At 42.8% G+C, this 15,057-nt stretch overlaps 1 protein-coding gene across 2 annotated transcripts in view; it reads right to left on the bottom strand.

Annotated features, from left to right (window-relative positions):
* Positions 1–15,057, bottom strand: part of FGFRL1 (fibroblast growth factor receptor like 1) — a 179,265-nt gene that overhangs the window by 13,978 nt on the left and 150,230 nt on the right. For both annotated transcript variants that reach the window (XM_080401176.1, XM_080401175.1), the window contains exon 4: positions 637–717. In XM_080401176.1, coding sequence (XP_080257302.1) covers positions 637–717 — 81 coding nt within the window. The remainder of the gene's footprint in view (positions 1–636; positions 718–15,057) is intronic.

Raw genomic sequence — 15,057 nt, 5'->3', positions numbered from 1 at the left:
TACTGTCCTTCAAGGACCAAACTTTGGACCTGCAAGTCTTGCGGTGATTCAGAACCTGTTCCAAGTGAGATTTTAGCAGTTCCCCAAAGCTCTGCAACAGCATCAAAATCCTATGCTTGAACAGTCCAGGGCTTACAGAAATTCATGCAGGTGTCTAAAAGAGAGGGTAATTTGAAAAAATACTCAGCTTTGGCCTAATGCTAATTCTCCTGAAGTGAAGTCAGACCTCCCATTTGTCCTCAGTGGGATCAGTGTTATGTTGGCACTGAAGGCTTTTGGAAATATTGCTGTAAAAGTCAATATGCCTTTTATATAGAGTCTATGAAAGCTATAATAGCTGCACATGCAAAAGAAAGTCACTGCCCAGAAAAACAAATGCAAGGGAGAACCATGCTGGGGTATATGGCAGGGGGCCCTAGAGCGGACCACGGGCTGCATTTCACAGAAGGACCCTTGGATGGGATCCATTCACACTAACACATTCAGCTGACACTCTGGATTTTATTTGACCATCTGTAGGGAGAACTCACTGCAGTCGCTCTGTCTTTCCTTTTCTTCAGCAACTGAGAAACGTGCCACGTGAACAGCACTGAACCAAGAACCAAGGAAAACCAAAAAGCATACACTGCTCCTTACCCCATTGCTTCCCAGAATGATCTTCATATTCGCCATTAGAGCCTTCAGGTACCTGGCTATCCTTTCCTGAGCTGGCATCATCTGCAAAGCAAAGGAAAGGAAAAGGAAGATGTTAAGGAGGTTTCCTGCAGCACAGCAGCATGATAACAAGAGTTTGCATTTCCTCCTGAAGGCACCATGCAGCTGAAACACATTCAATTTACATTTGGCATCCACAACCTGGCACCTACAGCCTGGCCAGTATAAGGAACAATTTAGTTTGCCACTTTATGAGCTTTTCGGCAGGCTACCAAAGCAACGGGAGATTAATCAGTGTTTCCATTAATAGCTGACAAAAGCCTCTTTGTTTACGTTTACAGGTTGCTGTTCCCTAGGAGGAACTGGTCTGTTGTACCTTGTATGCAAATAATGGTATAAATCAAAATTACAGATAATTAAACCTAGGAGGTGGAGGAAGACTTATGTGATCAGTCACACCAAGCACAAGCAGTGGAATTAGGGCCACTAATTCACTTTTCAGCTTCCACACAAAATCAGGAAAGCAAGTAGGTCTAGGGTCAAATGAGCCCCCCAGAAATGCTGAACGCAAAGCTATGGCTGGAGAAAGCAATAGTGAATTGAAAAGCTGTTTGGTTGGGGTTTTTTTAATTAACAAACCCATCCACCTGTATTGACATACCGCTTCATCCCTTATCACTCTGGCTGTCTATGCCACTACCACAGAGCAGCATCAACATCTCAGCTCTGTGCCCTGTACTGCTAGAAGAAACAGAAATCATCACCAGGTGAAACCCCCACTTCTCTAGCAGCCCCCACTTCAAATTGCTGCTGTGATGTGGCCACCTACAAGGTCTCCACAAGGGCCAAGGGAGCAGGAGAGTGCCCTGAGCCTCCTTCTGCAACTCAGGTGATGCTGGTGGCCTCACACCTCTGCAGTGCCCAGATGTGAAGTTCTTTCCCATCCAGTAACAGCCCAACTTGCACTGCACAAGTATTCAGCTCAGAGCATCCTTTTCATTCTTACAGCAATGCATCACACCAGGAAGGAGGTCCACCTGAGGGACTTCAGACACCTACAGGTGATGACACAGCAAAGTATGGCTCTTCCAAGGCTACTCCTGTGCACTATAGGCGGCACACCCCATACAGCAGCTGGATTTGAGGTGAAGTTCTTGCTCAAGAGCTGCTCAGCTCCTAGTTAAAGCACAATGAAGTATGTGAAGTTTGATTTTCAGAGACAGGTCCAGGTGAAGGCTGGGAAAAATTCACCTCAATAAGGAACTGCTCCACAATGGTGTAAAAAAAAATAATAATCAAGAGAAGTAGAAATATCTGACCTAAGGAATGAATCCCTCCAAATGCCCAGCTCCTAAAACCCATAAGAAAAAGGTCTCATGAGAAAAAGGGAGGAAATTTCATTCTATAATCTCTACAGCAGAGAAGAAAAACTTAGCTCAGCTTATACGTGACCATGATCGTCCCGTCCCATCTGTCCCCAAAATAGACAAACAGAACTGCTCTCTACAGTTGTTTCAGAAGTTGGGTTGTGCTTAAACAGTGTTCAGTGCATAAACATGTGCAGTCTCTCTGAGAGAATGTGTGTTTAACCCCATCCTGACCCCAGTTTCTGCTATTTTGGAAAATCATCCTGTCTCTTCAGCATGGGGCATTTTACGCCAGCACATGCTCCCCTCTCATTTGCCGCTGTCCCTTAAGCAGAAAGCCTGCAATACCATATGGGTTTGTCCCCCCTTCGACCCTGGCAGGTTCTTCTCCTTGTGGTTACTTCGGCACAGTTTCCCCTGGAGGCATGTACAGCTGTCACTTCAAGGGGAAAAGAAAACTTTCAGGGCAGCAGCACGCCATGCTCTTACTTCAGCAGCTCACTGCAGCTGACTGCCCCTTCCCACCTTCTCTCACCTCCATCCATCACTGGAAACCCAGAGGCTTTCCCGGGTGCCCTGGCCAGCTCCCAGCCCAAACTGCAGGGAAGCATGTGAAATGCAGTCACACTCAGGAAACATCAACTCTCACCAAGTGCCATGAGTGCAAACGTACCATCGAGGCTCCGCTGAGGCTGGCCCACAGCCTGTGTTACAGAGGAGGCAAGTAACCCATGTGCTGCTTTTTGCAAATTTATTTTTACAACCTTGGCAAGCCAAATGCAGGGAATACATATATACCCATTATATATGATGGCTTGCATATGACAGATTGTCTCCTTTCAGTCAAAATACTGAATTGATTATCTTCTGGCACTTGCACAATTTTTCACATAAATATCAGTAGTGCTGTGAATGAAATCTTGGATGCTCTCTGACAGAGAACTTAGTAAATCCCTTAGCACAATTAGAAAAATGCATTGGGTAACAGAAAAGAAAGAAAAACTGCGGTCAGAGATGTAGGATTCCTGCCCATTGTTAACTGCCGAATATCTTAAAAGTGGTTAAGATGTTTAAGTGGCGATGTTCTGTCAATTATATCTTAATCCTACTCAGCTTGATGTACAAAAAGCAGTGTATCCTCCCTCGCCTCCCGCCTCATGTTACAGTATATCAGCCCATGTGCACTCCTCCTGCCTACACTGACTGGCGTTCTCAACGCCCCTTGACATGCTGCCAAGCTTTTGATGTAAGTAAAATTGCTCTGAATCTGTTTGATCCTTTGAAGATGCTTCTTTGGTTGTTATCCTGACAAATCGCAAACCTGAGGAGTAACCTACCAAACCTACCAAACAGAAAAAGTCTTTTTTGGGGGAAGAGATCAGGATAACAAATGTCACCATGCTGAGCCTATGAAATAGATAATTTGGTGGAGGAGCAAGACCTAAATAACTAACTGCATGCATTTAGGCATGTTGGTTTAGATCCACTGGAGCTCGTTTCATGTTTGTTAGCAATGTGGTAACATTAACAACAACACATAGCAGAAGTCTCGAGGGAAGGAGGAAATGTCATAAACATGGAAACTCATGGAGAGCAAAACTACTCCTTCCCGTCCCCAGAGCTGCACAGCAGGTGAGGGATGTTACAGCAGTCTCCCTTCCAGCTGCAATATGCAGTGAATTGGGCTGCTACCTTCAGCGTGACTTATGTGAGCAAATGCACCCTTAAGAACTGTAGGAAAAAAGCTGATTCATGAGATCCACAAAATGGATGAAACAAATTTTGGGAAGATTCCCTGAAACCCAGGAGTCTCCAGGCAAACTTAAAAGTGTGAGTGAGGCAGCAGAATAGCCAGTGATACAACGATAAAGCATTAACCTGGGATGTGAGTGACCCAGCTTCAAGCCCCCCTTCTGCTGCATTCAGAAAGGGATTTGAACCTCCCCTCTTGCACCTTGGGTGTCTTAAACTCTGAACTGTGGTCTCAGAGAGCCAAAAAAGAGCTTATTATTACATAAAGTGGAACAGCACTGCGGGAGACCAATATCTCAGGAACACCCTTAGGATGGAAGACCCTTGTCTAATTCAGACATCACCAAGCTTTGACCTCCACCTGCCCCATCCAAACTTAGTACTGCAGATGCATGGGAAGAATCTCTCTCCCTCTGATTTGAAGAACTTTCTTATTTTTTCATTTTAATACCAAGTGGTTTCCTAGGGTAGGGTAAAACTTTTGCAGTTGTTCTAGTCCCTGTGCTAGAAAGGTTGGATATCTTTCTGTGCCACAAACACACTCTGGTCAGCCTGCTTAATCCCAGAGAGGGATCTATGCCACTAAAAGCAAAGTCAAATTTCCTTAAAGTTCAGAGGCACCTGGTTCAGCCCAAACCTGCAGCCTGAAGGTGGTTAATAGTGCCAGATCTAATGACCTGCTGTTCACATTTCATCACAAGCTTTACAAATGCAACTGGCCTGGCAATAGCCTTATTAGACAGAGAGTGGAGCTGAAAAAATAAGCCACATTCAGATATGTCTGACCAGCATACAAAGCAATGGGTTAGTAACAGAAATCACATGAGTCTTAACTATATTCAAAAATGACCTAATAAGCCGATTGCTTACTCATGCTCTTGTCACCTCCCACAGAGGCAGGCAGGTCAGGGTGATAAGTACACACAAAAAAAATCAGCCTGCAGCCAAAGGGCAGCAGGGCCCAGCTATGCAGCGTTGCCAGCTTTGCTGCCAGCAGATTACCGCAAGAGGCAGTGCTAAGAAGGATGAGCTGCTGAAGTTTCCTACAAGCTCCCTTTTCTGTGACCTATACTGGAAGGTCATCCTGTACTGGACTTCTTGGACTCTTCTCTAAGTCTCACAGGCTTAGAAGAGCAGCCAGTTGGAAGACAAAGTGGAAAACCTGCCTTGAAAAATAATCACTGACTAATTTTATGTCACGAGTATCTGAGGCTAAGAAAATATATACATGATTTAGGTGTCCTCACTGTACAATTTGGTTCTACCGTGTTACAAAGCATGCTGGCTGGTCAAGAAACCTGAAGTCAAAGGCTCCAATATCATGTCAGGTGATAGACTTGGAGACATGGGACAAACTCATGTAGCCCCTTGCCCTTCAAATACTGCATCTGGCCATACAAGACAGGGCCAGGATGGATCCAGAGGCATCAGCCCATTGTTCAGGAATGTCATCCCAGTGGCATGATACCCAGCTGCTCTCCAGCCATTGCCTCCCTCTTGCTTCAGGATCTCGTTCCAAGCTGGCTTCTAGGTCTGAGATGCCACAGGACTGAGATGCTGGTGGTGTGCTGGGGAAGCATGTGATGGGGCTGAATGGGCAGTGCTGGAACTGGTTCTGCATGAGACTTGGCGCATCTGAGTGTACGAGGCCCTGACTATTAGTGCTGATGTCATGGGCCAAATCACTCTTTCTCACTCCAGAAAGCACGATGCTCTTTACATATTGCCTACCATGTGCCTTTTTGGTCTACCCTTTGTCCCAAAGCAGGCTGGATTTCTGCAGAAAAGGGATTTCTGTCTCTAACTCCATCAACTGACAAAGCACTTTGGGGATCCTACGGGACAAAGAGTGCCACATAAGCAGGGTATAGTTACTGTTTATTACCATACCAGAATTGTTCCATTCCCTCCTAAAAGTTAAAACAAATGGAAAATTCTGCATAACGGTCCGGCTCTGAGAGGAACTGATGGGAAATATTCACAGACTGTTACTGAGCCAGGATCAAATTTTATTTACCCACAGACTCTCCACGAAGGCTTTGTGCTTTAGCTGAATGGGTCTGACTGGTTTTCAGGCCAATACTATGTGCCGAGCATCCACCAGTCAAAACAACAGCCCTATTTTTGAAGCAAAAATCTAGCTGTAGTATTTCTCTATGATTCACAAAGTTGCTTTAATTTGTTATAATGCAAGGCCCGTCCCTACTCTGACTTGACAGGACCAGATTTGGAGTCTTTGATGTCAGAGGCCTTGAAAGCCCCATTTCACAGATGAGCCAGCTTTGCATAAATAAACAAAGTGACCTCTGAACTGGAGCCTGAGACCTGAGCACACTTCAAAGCCCTGGGGGAGGTGATGGGGGGGCAATGGGGAATGAAGCGATCAGCATGCATCATTAAGGCAGCCCCTGCTCAACGCTGCTGCCGAACAAGGGGTGTAAATGAAAGGAGGTAGGCAAGTGGGGAGGGAGTGAAATGAGGAGGAAAGTGATGTAATCCGGTCAGGCTTGAACAATTATAATGAGGCCTTCTCCCATGGATGAATGAAAGAGACCTCTCTGAACTCCAGCTTGAAGAGCTGACTCTCGCGTTTACCCAGATGCATCACATTTGCACATCATATTTGCTCCCCAACATCCTTCACTGGTGTCCAGTGAGTGACAAAACACACGTTGCTTGTGGGAGGTGGGTCTTGGGCCTTCCTAGGAGTTAAATCAAAATTTGTTCTGCTGAGCCTAACCAGTACAACTGAGGGGTCGGAACACACCATAAACTGAGACCACGAAGTGACTGGACTTGTTTTTCAGTGGTCTTAATGGTGCAGCAGACTGAAGATAAACACACATGAAAGTAAGTACAATCTGGAAAAGTAGGTTTCTGCAGTTTATCTCAGATAAATTCAGTATTTCCTGTAATATTTGCTGGAATTTAAGGGAAACGCAAGGGAAAGATCATTCTGTACTTTATTTTAGGGAGTCTTCTGCTATCCTGACTGGTTCACCTGATGCCCAGATGAATGGTTCATGAGCTATATATGTAGGCAGGCAGCAACAACTTTATCACTGGGTTTGTGGGGATTAAGGCACTTGGTTTCCCCAGATCTCCTTAATTGGGATTAACCCTCCAGGTTTCACTAGAATTTCAGGTAGTATTAACTTCCAGTGGCTAGGGAAACACATCCCAACCTACTGGCTACCACATGATTTTCATCTGAAAGCCACCACTGCCAGCCATCAGGATTTTATTGCTCATCTTGTGATACCAGAGGTGTTTCTGAAGGAACTTGATCCTGGAAAGTGACTACTTGAGAATCTTTTTTTTTTTTTTTTTTTTTAATTGAATAACAATTCTTAACATCTGTGATTGTAAAGAAGACCTCTACACAAATATACCCTAAAATCTTGGAGGAAAAGGGACAAACCCTCAGTTTTTAAGATCTTGTGATTTTTCAGATTGTTTTGTGGTCTTGCGAGGTCTGAATTACGGCTTCAGGATCCTTGAGACTGGTGATCTATAGATAAATCCCAAGGCTGACTTGATATCATGAAGAAGATTAAGATGCAAAGTCCTCATCTTTACTACCTCTGAATGTCCTCCCATCACTGAGGTCTAATTTAGCAAGCCTCCTCTCTGAACCCTCCTTTCTGCCAGAGGCAGTCAGGACAAAACTCCAATGAACTCATCCCACTAACACAGACCTGGTATAAATCTCAGATACTATTCTGAATGTTTTTAATAGTTCCCCTATCAGCCCTTCATCTCATGCTCACCATTCTTTAACCTGCCTACTTTATTAACAGTGTCACCTACTGTATTAACAGTGCTGATGCTGTGAAAAGACAGGAAACATGTTGAGAATTTATTTGGAAAGGCACAGTGAAAGCAAAGGGATCAGAAATATTTGGAGGGAAGAAAAAAGATCTCATGGAGGAAACCCCTCTCTGTGGGCCCAGCCAAACAAAACCCCTCAAGATGAAAAAGAAGGAACCCGCTCAGAGGAGTGCATAGCCAAGGAACACTCTACTTTTCTCAAAAAAAAAAAAAAAAACAAAAACCAAACAAACCCACAACAAAACCAACACAAACTAAAAGGTTACTGGCGGAGAATTTGCCTCTGTAATGGGCACTAAAGACTTTACTGCCTGTGACTCCAGTTGGCCAAAAATAACGAGAGGTATTGATACTGGAATTTCCTGAAAATAAAAATAAAATATGTTTGTTTTAGTGGCTTTTTGGTATTTTTCAGCTCTGGCCATTTTCATGAGAATTTCCATGCAAAAATTTTCATGGATTTCACTTCAGCCCCAGCACTGGGTATCTCTCTGTAAGTAGGATGCTTTTGAAACAAATGCCTGCAGCCCACCTGCTTCTTGAAACACTGGAGAGGCTCCACAGTCTACAGACCAAAGCTCTGGCTGGGTAGCAAAGAAACAAGACTTCTGTCCCTAGTTAGATCAGTAACTCACATTTTGAAGTTATGAGGGTGTACCTGCCCATCCTATTACCTGTACATGACAGAGCTCTTAATTGATGGTTATTGCTGCATCCCTCATCTCAACATGCAGGTGAACATACATCAGAAGTGACTGCTTTAAGACCAAAGACAACTTAACTCCCACAGAATGAAAGAAGGGACCAAGTGGTAGTATAAACATATCAGAGCCAGTCTATTTCACAAGCTGGTACCAGTCTAGCTCCAATAGCAGAGGCAAATAGAGTTTTAGCAGCCCACAGAGAATCTAGCAATGCTGTGCATAAGCTGCTACCAGCACCTGAGCTAACTCTTTTACCACAGATTCCTTCTTAATACTGCAATCTCTGCTGGGAGTCCAAAACAGAAATATTCCTGATCCATATTCTTGTAGATCACTAAAGAATGCTGTGGTTTATTGTTTAGGCTTGATTAAAAACTTCGGTACGGAATGGGATCACATATTTTCTTAGAGAGGTAAACGTGTAAGGTGGAGAGATGGAACTTCAAAAAAGTGGGGTATTTAAGGCATATAAAGGGATTAATACACAAGTAATGAGATAGAAAATGAGAGTATTTAAACTGAACATATGTGAAAGCTTCCCAAGAGGGGCATCTGCTAGGCTACGGAATAGTCACCCAGAAGAAAAGAAAGAAGTTCTATTTCATAGGATCATATAATCATTTAGACTAGAAAAGACCTTCAAGATCATCAAGTCCAACCATTAAACCTAACGCTTCCCAGCCCACCACTATACCATGTCCCTAAGCACCACATCTACACAGCTTCTGAATACCTCCAGGGATGGTGACTCCACCACTTCCCTGGGCAGCCTGTTCCAATGCTTGACAACCCTTGCAGTGAAGAATTTTTTTCCTAATATCCAATGTAAACCTCCCCTGGTGCAACTTGAGGCTGTTTCCCCTCATCCTATTGCTTGTTACTTGTGAGAAGAGATCGACACCCACCTTGCTACAGCCTCCTGTCAGGTAGTTGTAGAGAGCGATAAGGTCCCCCCAAGCCTCCTTTTCTCCAGGCTAAACACTCCCAGTTCCCTCAGCTGCTCCTCACAAGACTTGTGCTCCAGCCCCTGCCCCAGCCCCGCTGCCCATCTCTGGACACGCTCCAGCACCTCAATGTCCCTCTTGTCATGAGGGGCTCAAAACTGAACCCAGTATTTGAGGTGCGGCCCCACCAATGCTGAGTGCAGGGGGATGGTCACTTCCTTGGTCCTGCTGGCCACACTGTTTCGGATACAAGCCACAATGCTGTTGGCTTCCTTGGCCACCTGGGCACATTGCCAGCTTATATTCAGCCAGCTGATGACCAACCGCCCCAGGTCCTTTTCCAATGGGCAGCTTTCCAGCCTCAGTCTTTGGAACACTTGAAGTTATAATGGTCTAACTATGGCTGAACCAGAGATTTTACAAATCCATTTGCCAAAGTTGCCTCATCTAGTTTTAGTAACTCTTTCACTGTTACTGTAACTATGGTATGATTGATAAGAATGGAAAAGCACAACAGAAGAGGATGTTCATGGAAAAGGAGCCCTTGAAGACCATAAAAAAATTCTCTATTGGCTATATCTATCCAGATGAACTCTGGAGTTCTGTTGAGCTCCTGCATGGAGCTCCTCTGAGTCCATGCAGGATAAGACCTATGCATACCATATTCATCTCTCTCCTCCCCTTCTTTGTGCCCATGACTCTGTGTTTGGTTTAGATCTGCGCCTACTTTCTAACTCTTTTTCCTCCTTCCCCAACCACTTTCCATAAAGCTGTGGAGGGAGAACCCTCCCTGAAGGTTTAGTTCTTCCCCTGCTCTTTGTGGTCTATCACTACCCACATGGCTCACAAAGTCATCTAAGACACATTCTCAGTCGTGGCACATCTGCACATAGGGATGCTCCAGCTCTTGCTGTAACCACACAAAGAACCACACAGAGAAATGGCTGGAGCTTTTCACTGAACCACTGCAATTCCCTGGGCTACCATTATAACAATTATATTGCAAAGGCAATCACAGGCCTTCTGCCATGCCGACTCTGCCAGACACCAGGACCTCCCGCCTGCCTACAGGTCTCCATTCTATAGGGGGCAAGAAAACAATTCTTCCTTCTTTGTTGTGCTATTGAGGTTACTTTTTTTATCAGCATGCTCCAGGACACACAGACAGCAGCCCTAAGAGCTCTGCACCACAGGCACCAGTCTGCGGTTATATTCTTGATCTACTACTGGAGAGGATGAAAGAGAGAAGAAATCAGAGAACAAGAGGAGTGGTTAGATTTCTGCCTTGTCACCACCAGCACTTTCTGAGCACACAATAGTACCACCAAAAAGACAGCAATTACCAATCAGCTGTTCCAGACATTGAACAACTTGATAATATTTCCCAGTATTTTTTGTTAGTTGAACCGTGATAGTATCAAGATTTTCTTAGGAGACAGATTCCCAGTATATTAGACGTTGTTTAAACACAGTACAAAAGACAGAGCCTGCTTAAAGAGTTTACTGCTTGAGTAGTGCAGGCATGGAGTAGATGTCGCAAGTATTAAGGTTCCTAGGTTCCTCAAGAAACATATGTTTTAGCATCCACCTGTTTTGGCCTGGTGGGGGAATGATGAGGGTCTTGTATTTATATAAATGAAAGCTTCATTTATAACACCAATCAGCCTATCTGAATTTATAACAATTTTCCCATTTATTTTTTATAATAATAAATCATTAGTTACTTAGAGTAAGTTTATAAAAATTGGGAAGAATTATGTGATTTTAATTGTTATCGGACAAATAAAGATATTGAAATAGTCCTTACTTTAGAAACCTAATCCTAGTGCCCAAGTTAGGAGTGAGATTGCGAAGAAGGTCAGGTTGACATCTACCTCTCTTCCCTGACTGGAAGAGATGATGGAGTGGGCCTCAGCCACGTACACTGGGTGCCAAACACGAGGTGGTATGAACACTCCACCCAAGAACATAGGCCAAAATTCCATCTTCAACAATCCTGAATTGCTTAGGGTTGGGGGAGGGAAGCATGCCGCTGAGAGGACTAATGCAAGGTTAATGATAAGAAGAAGATTACAGCAGAGCCGAGGATAAACTGATAAGACCTGGCTCTCAGCCTTCTATTTTAACCACTACACAGCTGCTGTTCCCCATAGTTACACCTCTATCACTCCCCTTCCTAGCAGCACTGATCGATGTTTTCTATTTCCTTCACCAAGATGTGCAGGAACATCACTGATACATGTTCTATCTCCCTGAATGTTCACACAGTCAAAATTGCCAGCATAAAGAAATCTCCAGAGGGGCTGGAAAGAAAGAGAGGTTATATGTCAGTGACTGAGTACAGGAATTATTTTTGGATGGCATTTATAATCAAACAAAAATAATCAATCGTACAATCCTGTCCCTTCCAAACACTGAGTTAATTCTTTAGTGTGGAATTACCCAATCCATCATGATGAACTGGGAATTTCAATGCTGGACTTAGACAGGAATGTGGATCCAGCTGTTTCTTCAACACCAGTATGAAAATTATTGGAACATTCTTTATGGGCTTACATATCTCATAGTCTTCTGGTAGAAAAGTAAAAATATCTCCTATGGAAGAAAATGAAACATCCTGTGCAGTATGACAACTACCAAATTACCTCTCGGAAAGGACTGCTGCTTAACATCTTTAATGGGAAAAGTGAGCCCCAGGTGTGATTTTACACCTCATCAAGATCCATCATTGGCCTATTACGTTTTAACTTGGATTTCAAGAAATAACAGCACTCATAAGTGGTAAAAGTGCTAAGAAATCGACTTGATGACAGTTTTTAATTGGACATTACAGAACATATAAAAATCTCAGTGTCTAAGATGTTAGGTACATTCAGTAAGGCATAAAATGTTAGGGAATCCTTCCTCTCAGATTTCAGAAGAGAATTATTTCAGAAAACAGTCCATTTATGTAATAAATATGGATTTTTAAAAAAATATGTAATTTGCAGCTGTCAGCCCTTCAACAGCTACCAACTTATGACTACATAATATTTTTTTATAAACAGACTTTCTAAAGGACAGGTAAACCACTAAGATAGAAAGTACAGAAAAGGCATCCGAAGGGCTACAGAGGAAAAACAAATTTCAGCTTGCCTTTTTTTTTTTAAACTTAGATTTATCTTCTATTAACAAACTGATATGCAGTAGTGTAATAGCAATATGGCAGTGGTGTAATCTCTCTGACCACTGTACATTATAGCATGACAAGAAGCTAAAGAAATTGAGATTTTGGGGTCCAACCATGAAAGACAGAAGGTAGCCTCAGTGTCTGATGATGTCAAGCCTTTCCTTTGCCCTCATATGCTGTTAAATACATAATTTTATTAGGGAAGTGCCATACACCTTCACATAATATTCAGTGAATGATACATATATCTTTGGGTCATTGTCAGACTAATAATAAAATGGTTTAAGTAGCAAAACGTTACCACTTTCACAATTCTGTCCAAGAACAACTCCGGACAAGTGGCAATTTTGCTGGCTCCCAAAACAAACGGAATACTTGGCACCCTACCTAAAGTGAGGATTACAGTATATTACACAGGATAATATGGGCCTATGTCTCGCCAAAATTAAACCTAACCTAATTACTTGGAGTAAATTATAGCTTTCCATGTGGGGTAAAACACAAATTGTAAAAATGGTTGCTCCACAATTAACTGTATAATCCCAATGCTGTCATTACAAATTTCTAAAACATACTTCAAAACAATGACTAGTGTAGTACAGTCATTCCTGTGGGATGGAATTAAATTCCCACGTGTTTTTTATGTTTTGGTGTTTTGGTTTTTTTAAAATGCCTGTCCTAGCACATGACCAGTAGTGTATGGGAACAACAACCAGCTTAGAATCAGAAAGGACCAGAGACAGAAGTTACCTAAGAAAACACGTGAAACCCAAGATTATTTTAGGTAGAGTTCAACAGCTTTTGGGTGCTCAGTTGTAGAGTTACTGATTATTTTGGAGAGTGAGGGTACAGCTCTCCCCAACACTCAGAACCCTCTACAGTCAGAGATGCAACACACACCATGTTAGTGCACTTCTTACCTGGAAGCTCTTTTAAAGGCTTCACTGAGGTGAAGGAAGAGTGGCAGAGAGTCTGCATGGGTAATACAGTTCTGCAGCTGGGGAACAAAGGCATGGAGACCATACCAATGCATTGAGAAGACAGACTAGGGCTGCCATTTGTATTCAGTGCTCGTCAATGAACCAGTGCTAGCTAACACCTAACCAGAGTTAGCTGTCACCTATGACCTTGCCTAGATGATCCATAAACAACTTTTTCCAAGAAGTATTTCACCTTCTTTGATACTGAGAAGCCAAAGCAGGTGCAGTTTATTAGCTTTTTACATGAGTTACCCCATAAGGACTGCTCTTAGAGAGCACTGGAAGCCACAGTGTGCACCACGGGTGCAAATGGGAACATTTAAGTCCTCTGTTCAAAATATACAAAGAAAATATCTCAGTATTTTCTGTCAGGGGGCAGGGGGATATTTATTTTTTTACAATTAAACAATGCTTTCTTCAAAACCTCTGAATAGTTACTCTAACAAGCACTGCAGTCACACACCTTATTTTTTACTGTGATAATGTATACTATTATTAACATACTCATATGAATATTGCATACTGAATGTATCCCACACGCTGTTGGCTATTTTAAACAACAGATGTGAGAGGGATTTAAATGCCAATTTTAAAACTGTGCAGTTGATTAAAATCCTGTGAGCCATTCATAGATTGCCAGATATTCTATTTACATGTATTCCTCCCATGTAAAATACTTCATGGAATACTCTAGACCCTGGCATATGGTTTAGAATGATGATAACCAATGTTGGAGATGCCACACAGACAACAGGACATATTATCTGGTTACATCTGTGCGTAAAATGCTTTGAGATTTTTTGATGGAAGGAATTATGAATGTGTAAGACTGAGACGCTACATTTATGTCCCTCTAAATCATGCTCAGAGATAACAAGCAGTTAGAGCCCCATCAATGCAAAAACAAGCACTTTTATGAATGCATTTCATTGCATCCATGTGCTGCTATCCTCCCGGGTAATTATGACTTGTGGGTGAACCTTGAAAAATTGTGGAGGATTGGCTTAAGAGGAGAACTCCAATGCCAAAACACATCCAAACCTTAAAAGCGGAAACCTTGTGAGACTAGCTTGTGCACAGTCTGATTGCAGTGTACTCAGGGCTTACTCGTCACTTTTCCTAACACTGGGGAAACCCCTATCTGTGCCACAAATCTGACTGACTTCAACTTCTGCATCTGTAGCCTCACAAATCCCATGGGCCCAAAACTCCCACGCTCTATAGCAGAGGCTCTGCCTGACAGATTACATGCAAATGTTACAAATACATCATAGGTTATAGTGGAGGAATGTTCACAGTGCTGCAGATGCGTTCAGGAAAAAAGATTCAGCAGGACCCCTTACTAAAGTCCCCATGGTAATACATCCTGAATGAGGAACTCTATCGTGTGAAAACATTCCTAATAATTCCTTCTGTTTTCATTAATAATATTAAATTTCCTGCTTCTGGGGTATCTTTTTGTTTTAACAAGTACAGCTTTTTGTCTCATCTTCTGAAAGACTGTGCCACTGTAGTCTATTATTACTATTTATGCTGAAGTCGTTTAAATGAACCAGACATCCATATCCAAAATCAGCAATTTACAGGCCATAATCTCATACCAACCAGATTAATGTGACACCTGAGATGTGTTTTCTTTCAAGACGTAGGAGTCTG

Source organism: Falco punctatus, assembly GCF_963210335.1.
Source record: "Falco punctatus genome assembly, chromosome: 1".
NCBI lineage: Eukaryota > Metazoa > Chordata > Aves > Falconiformes > Falconidae > Falco > Falco punctatus.
Note: the sequence above shows the minus strand (reverse complement) of the source record. Positions and strands in the feature narration are given on the sequence as shown.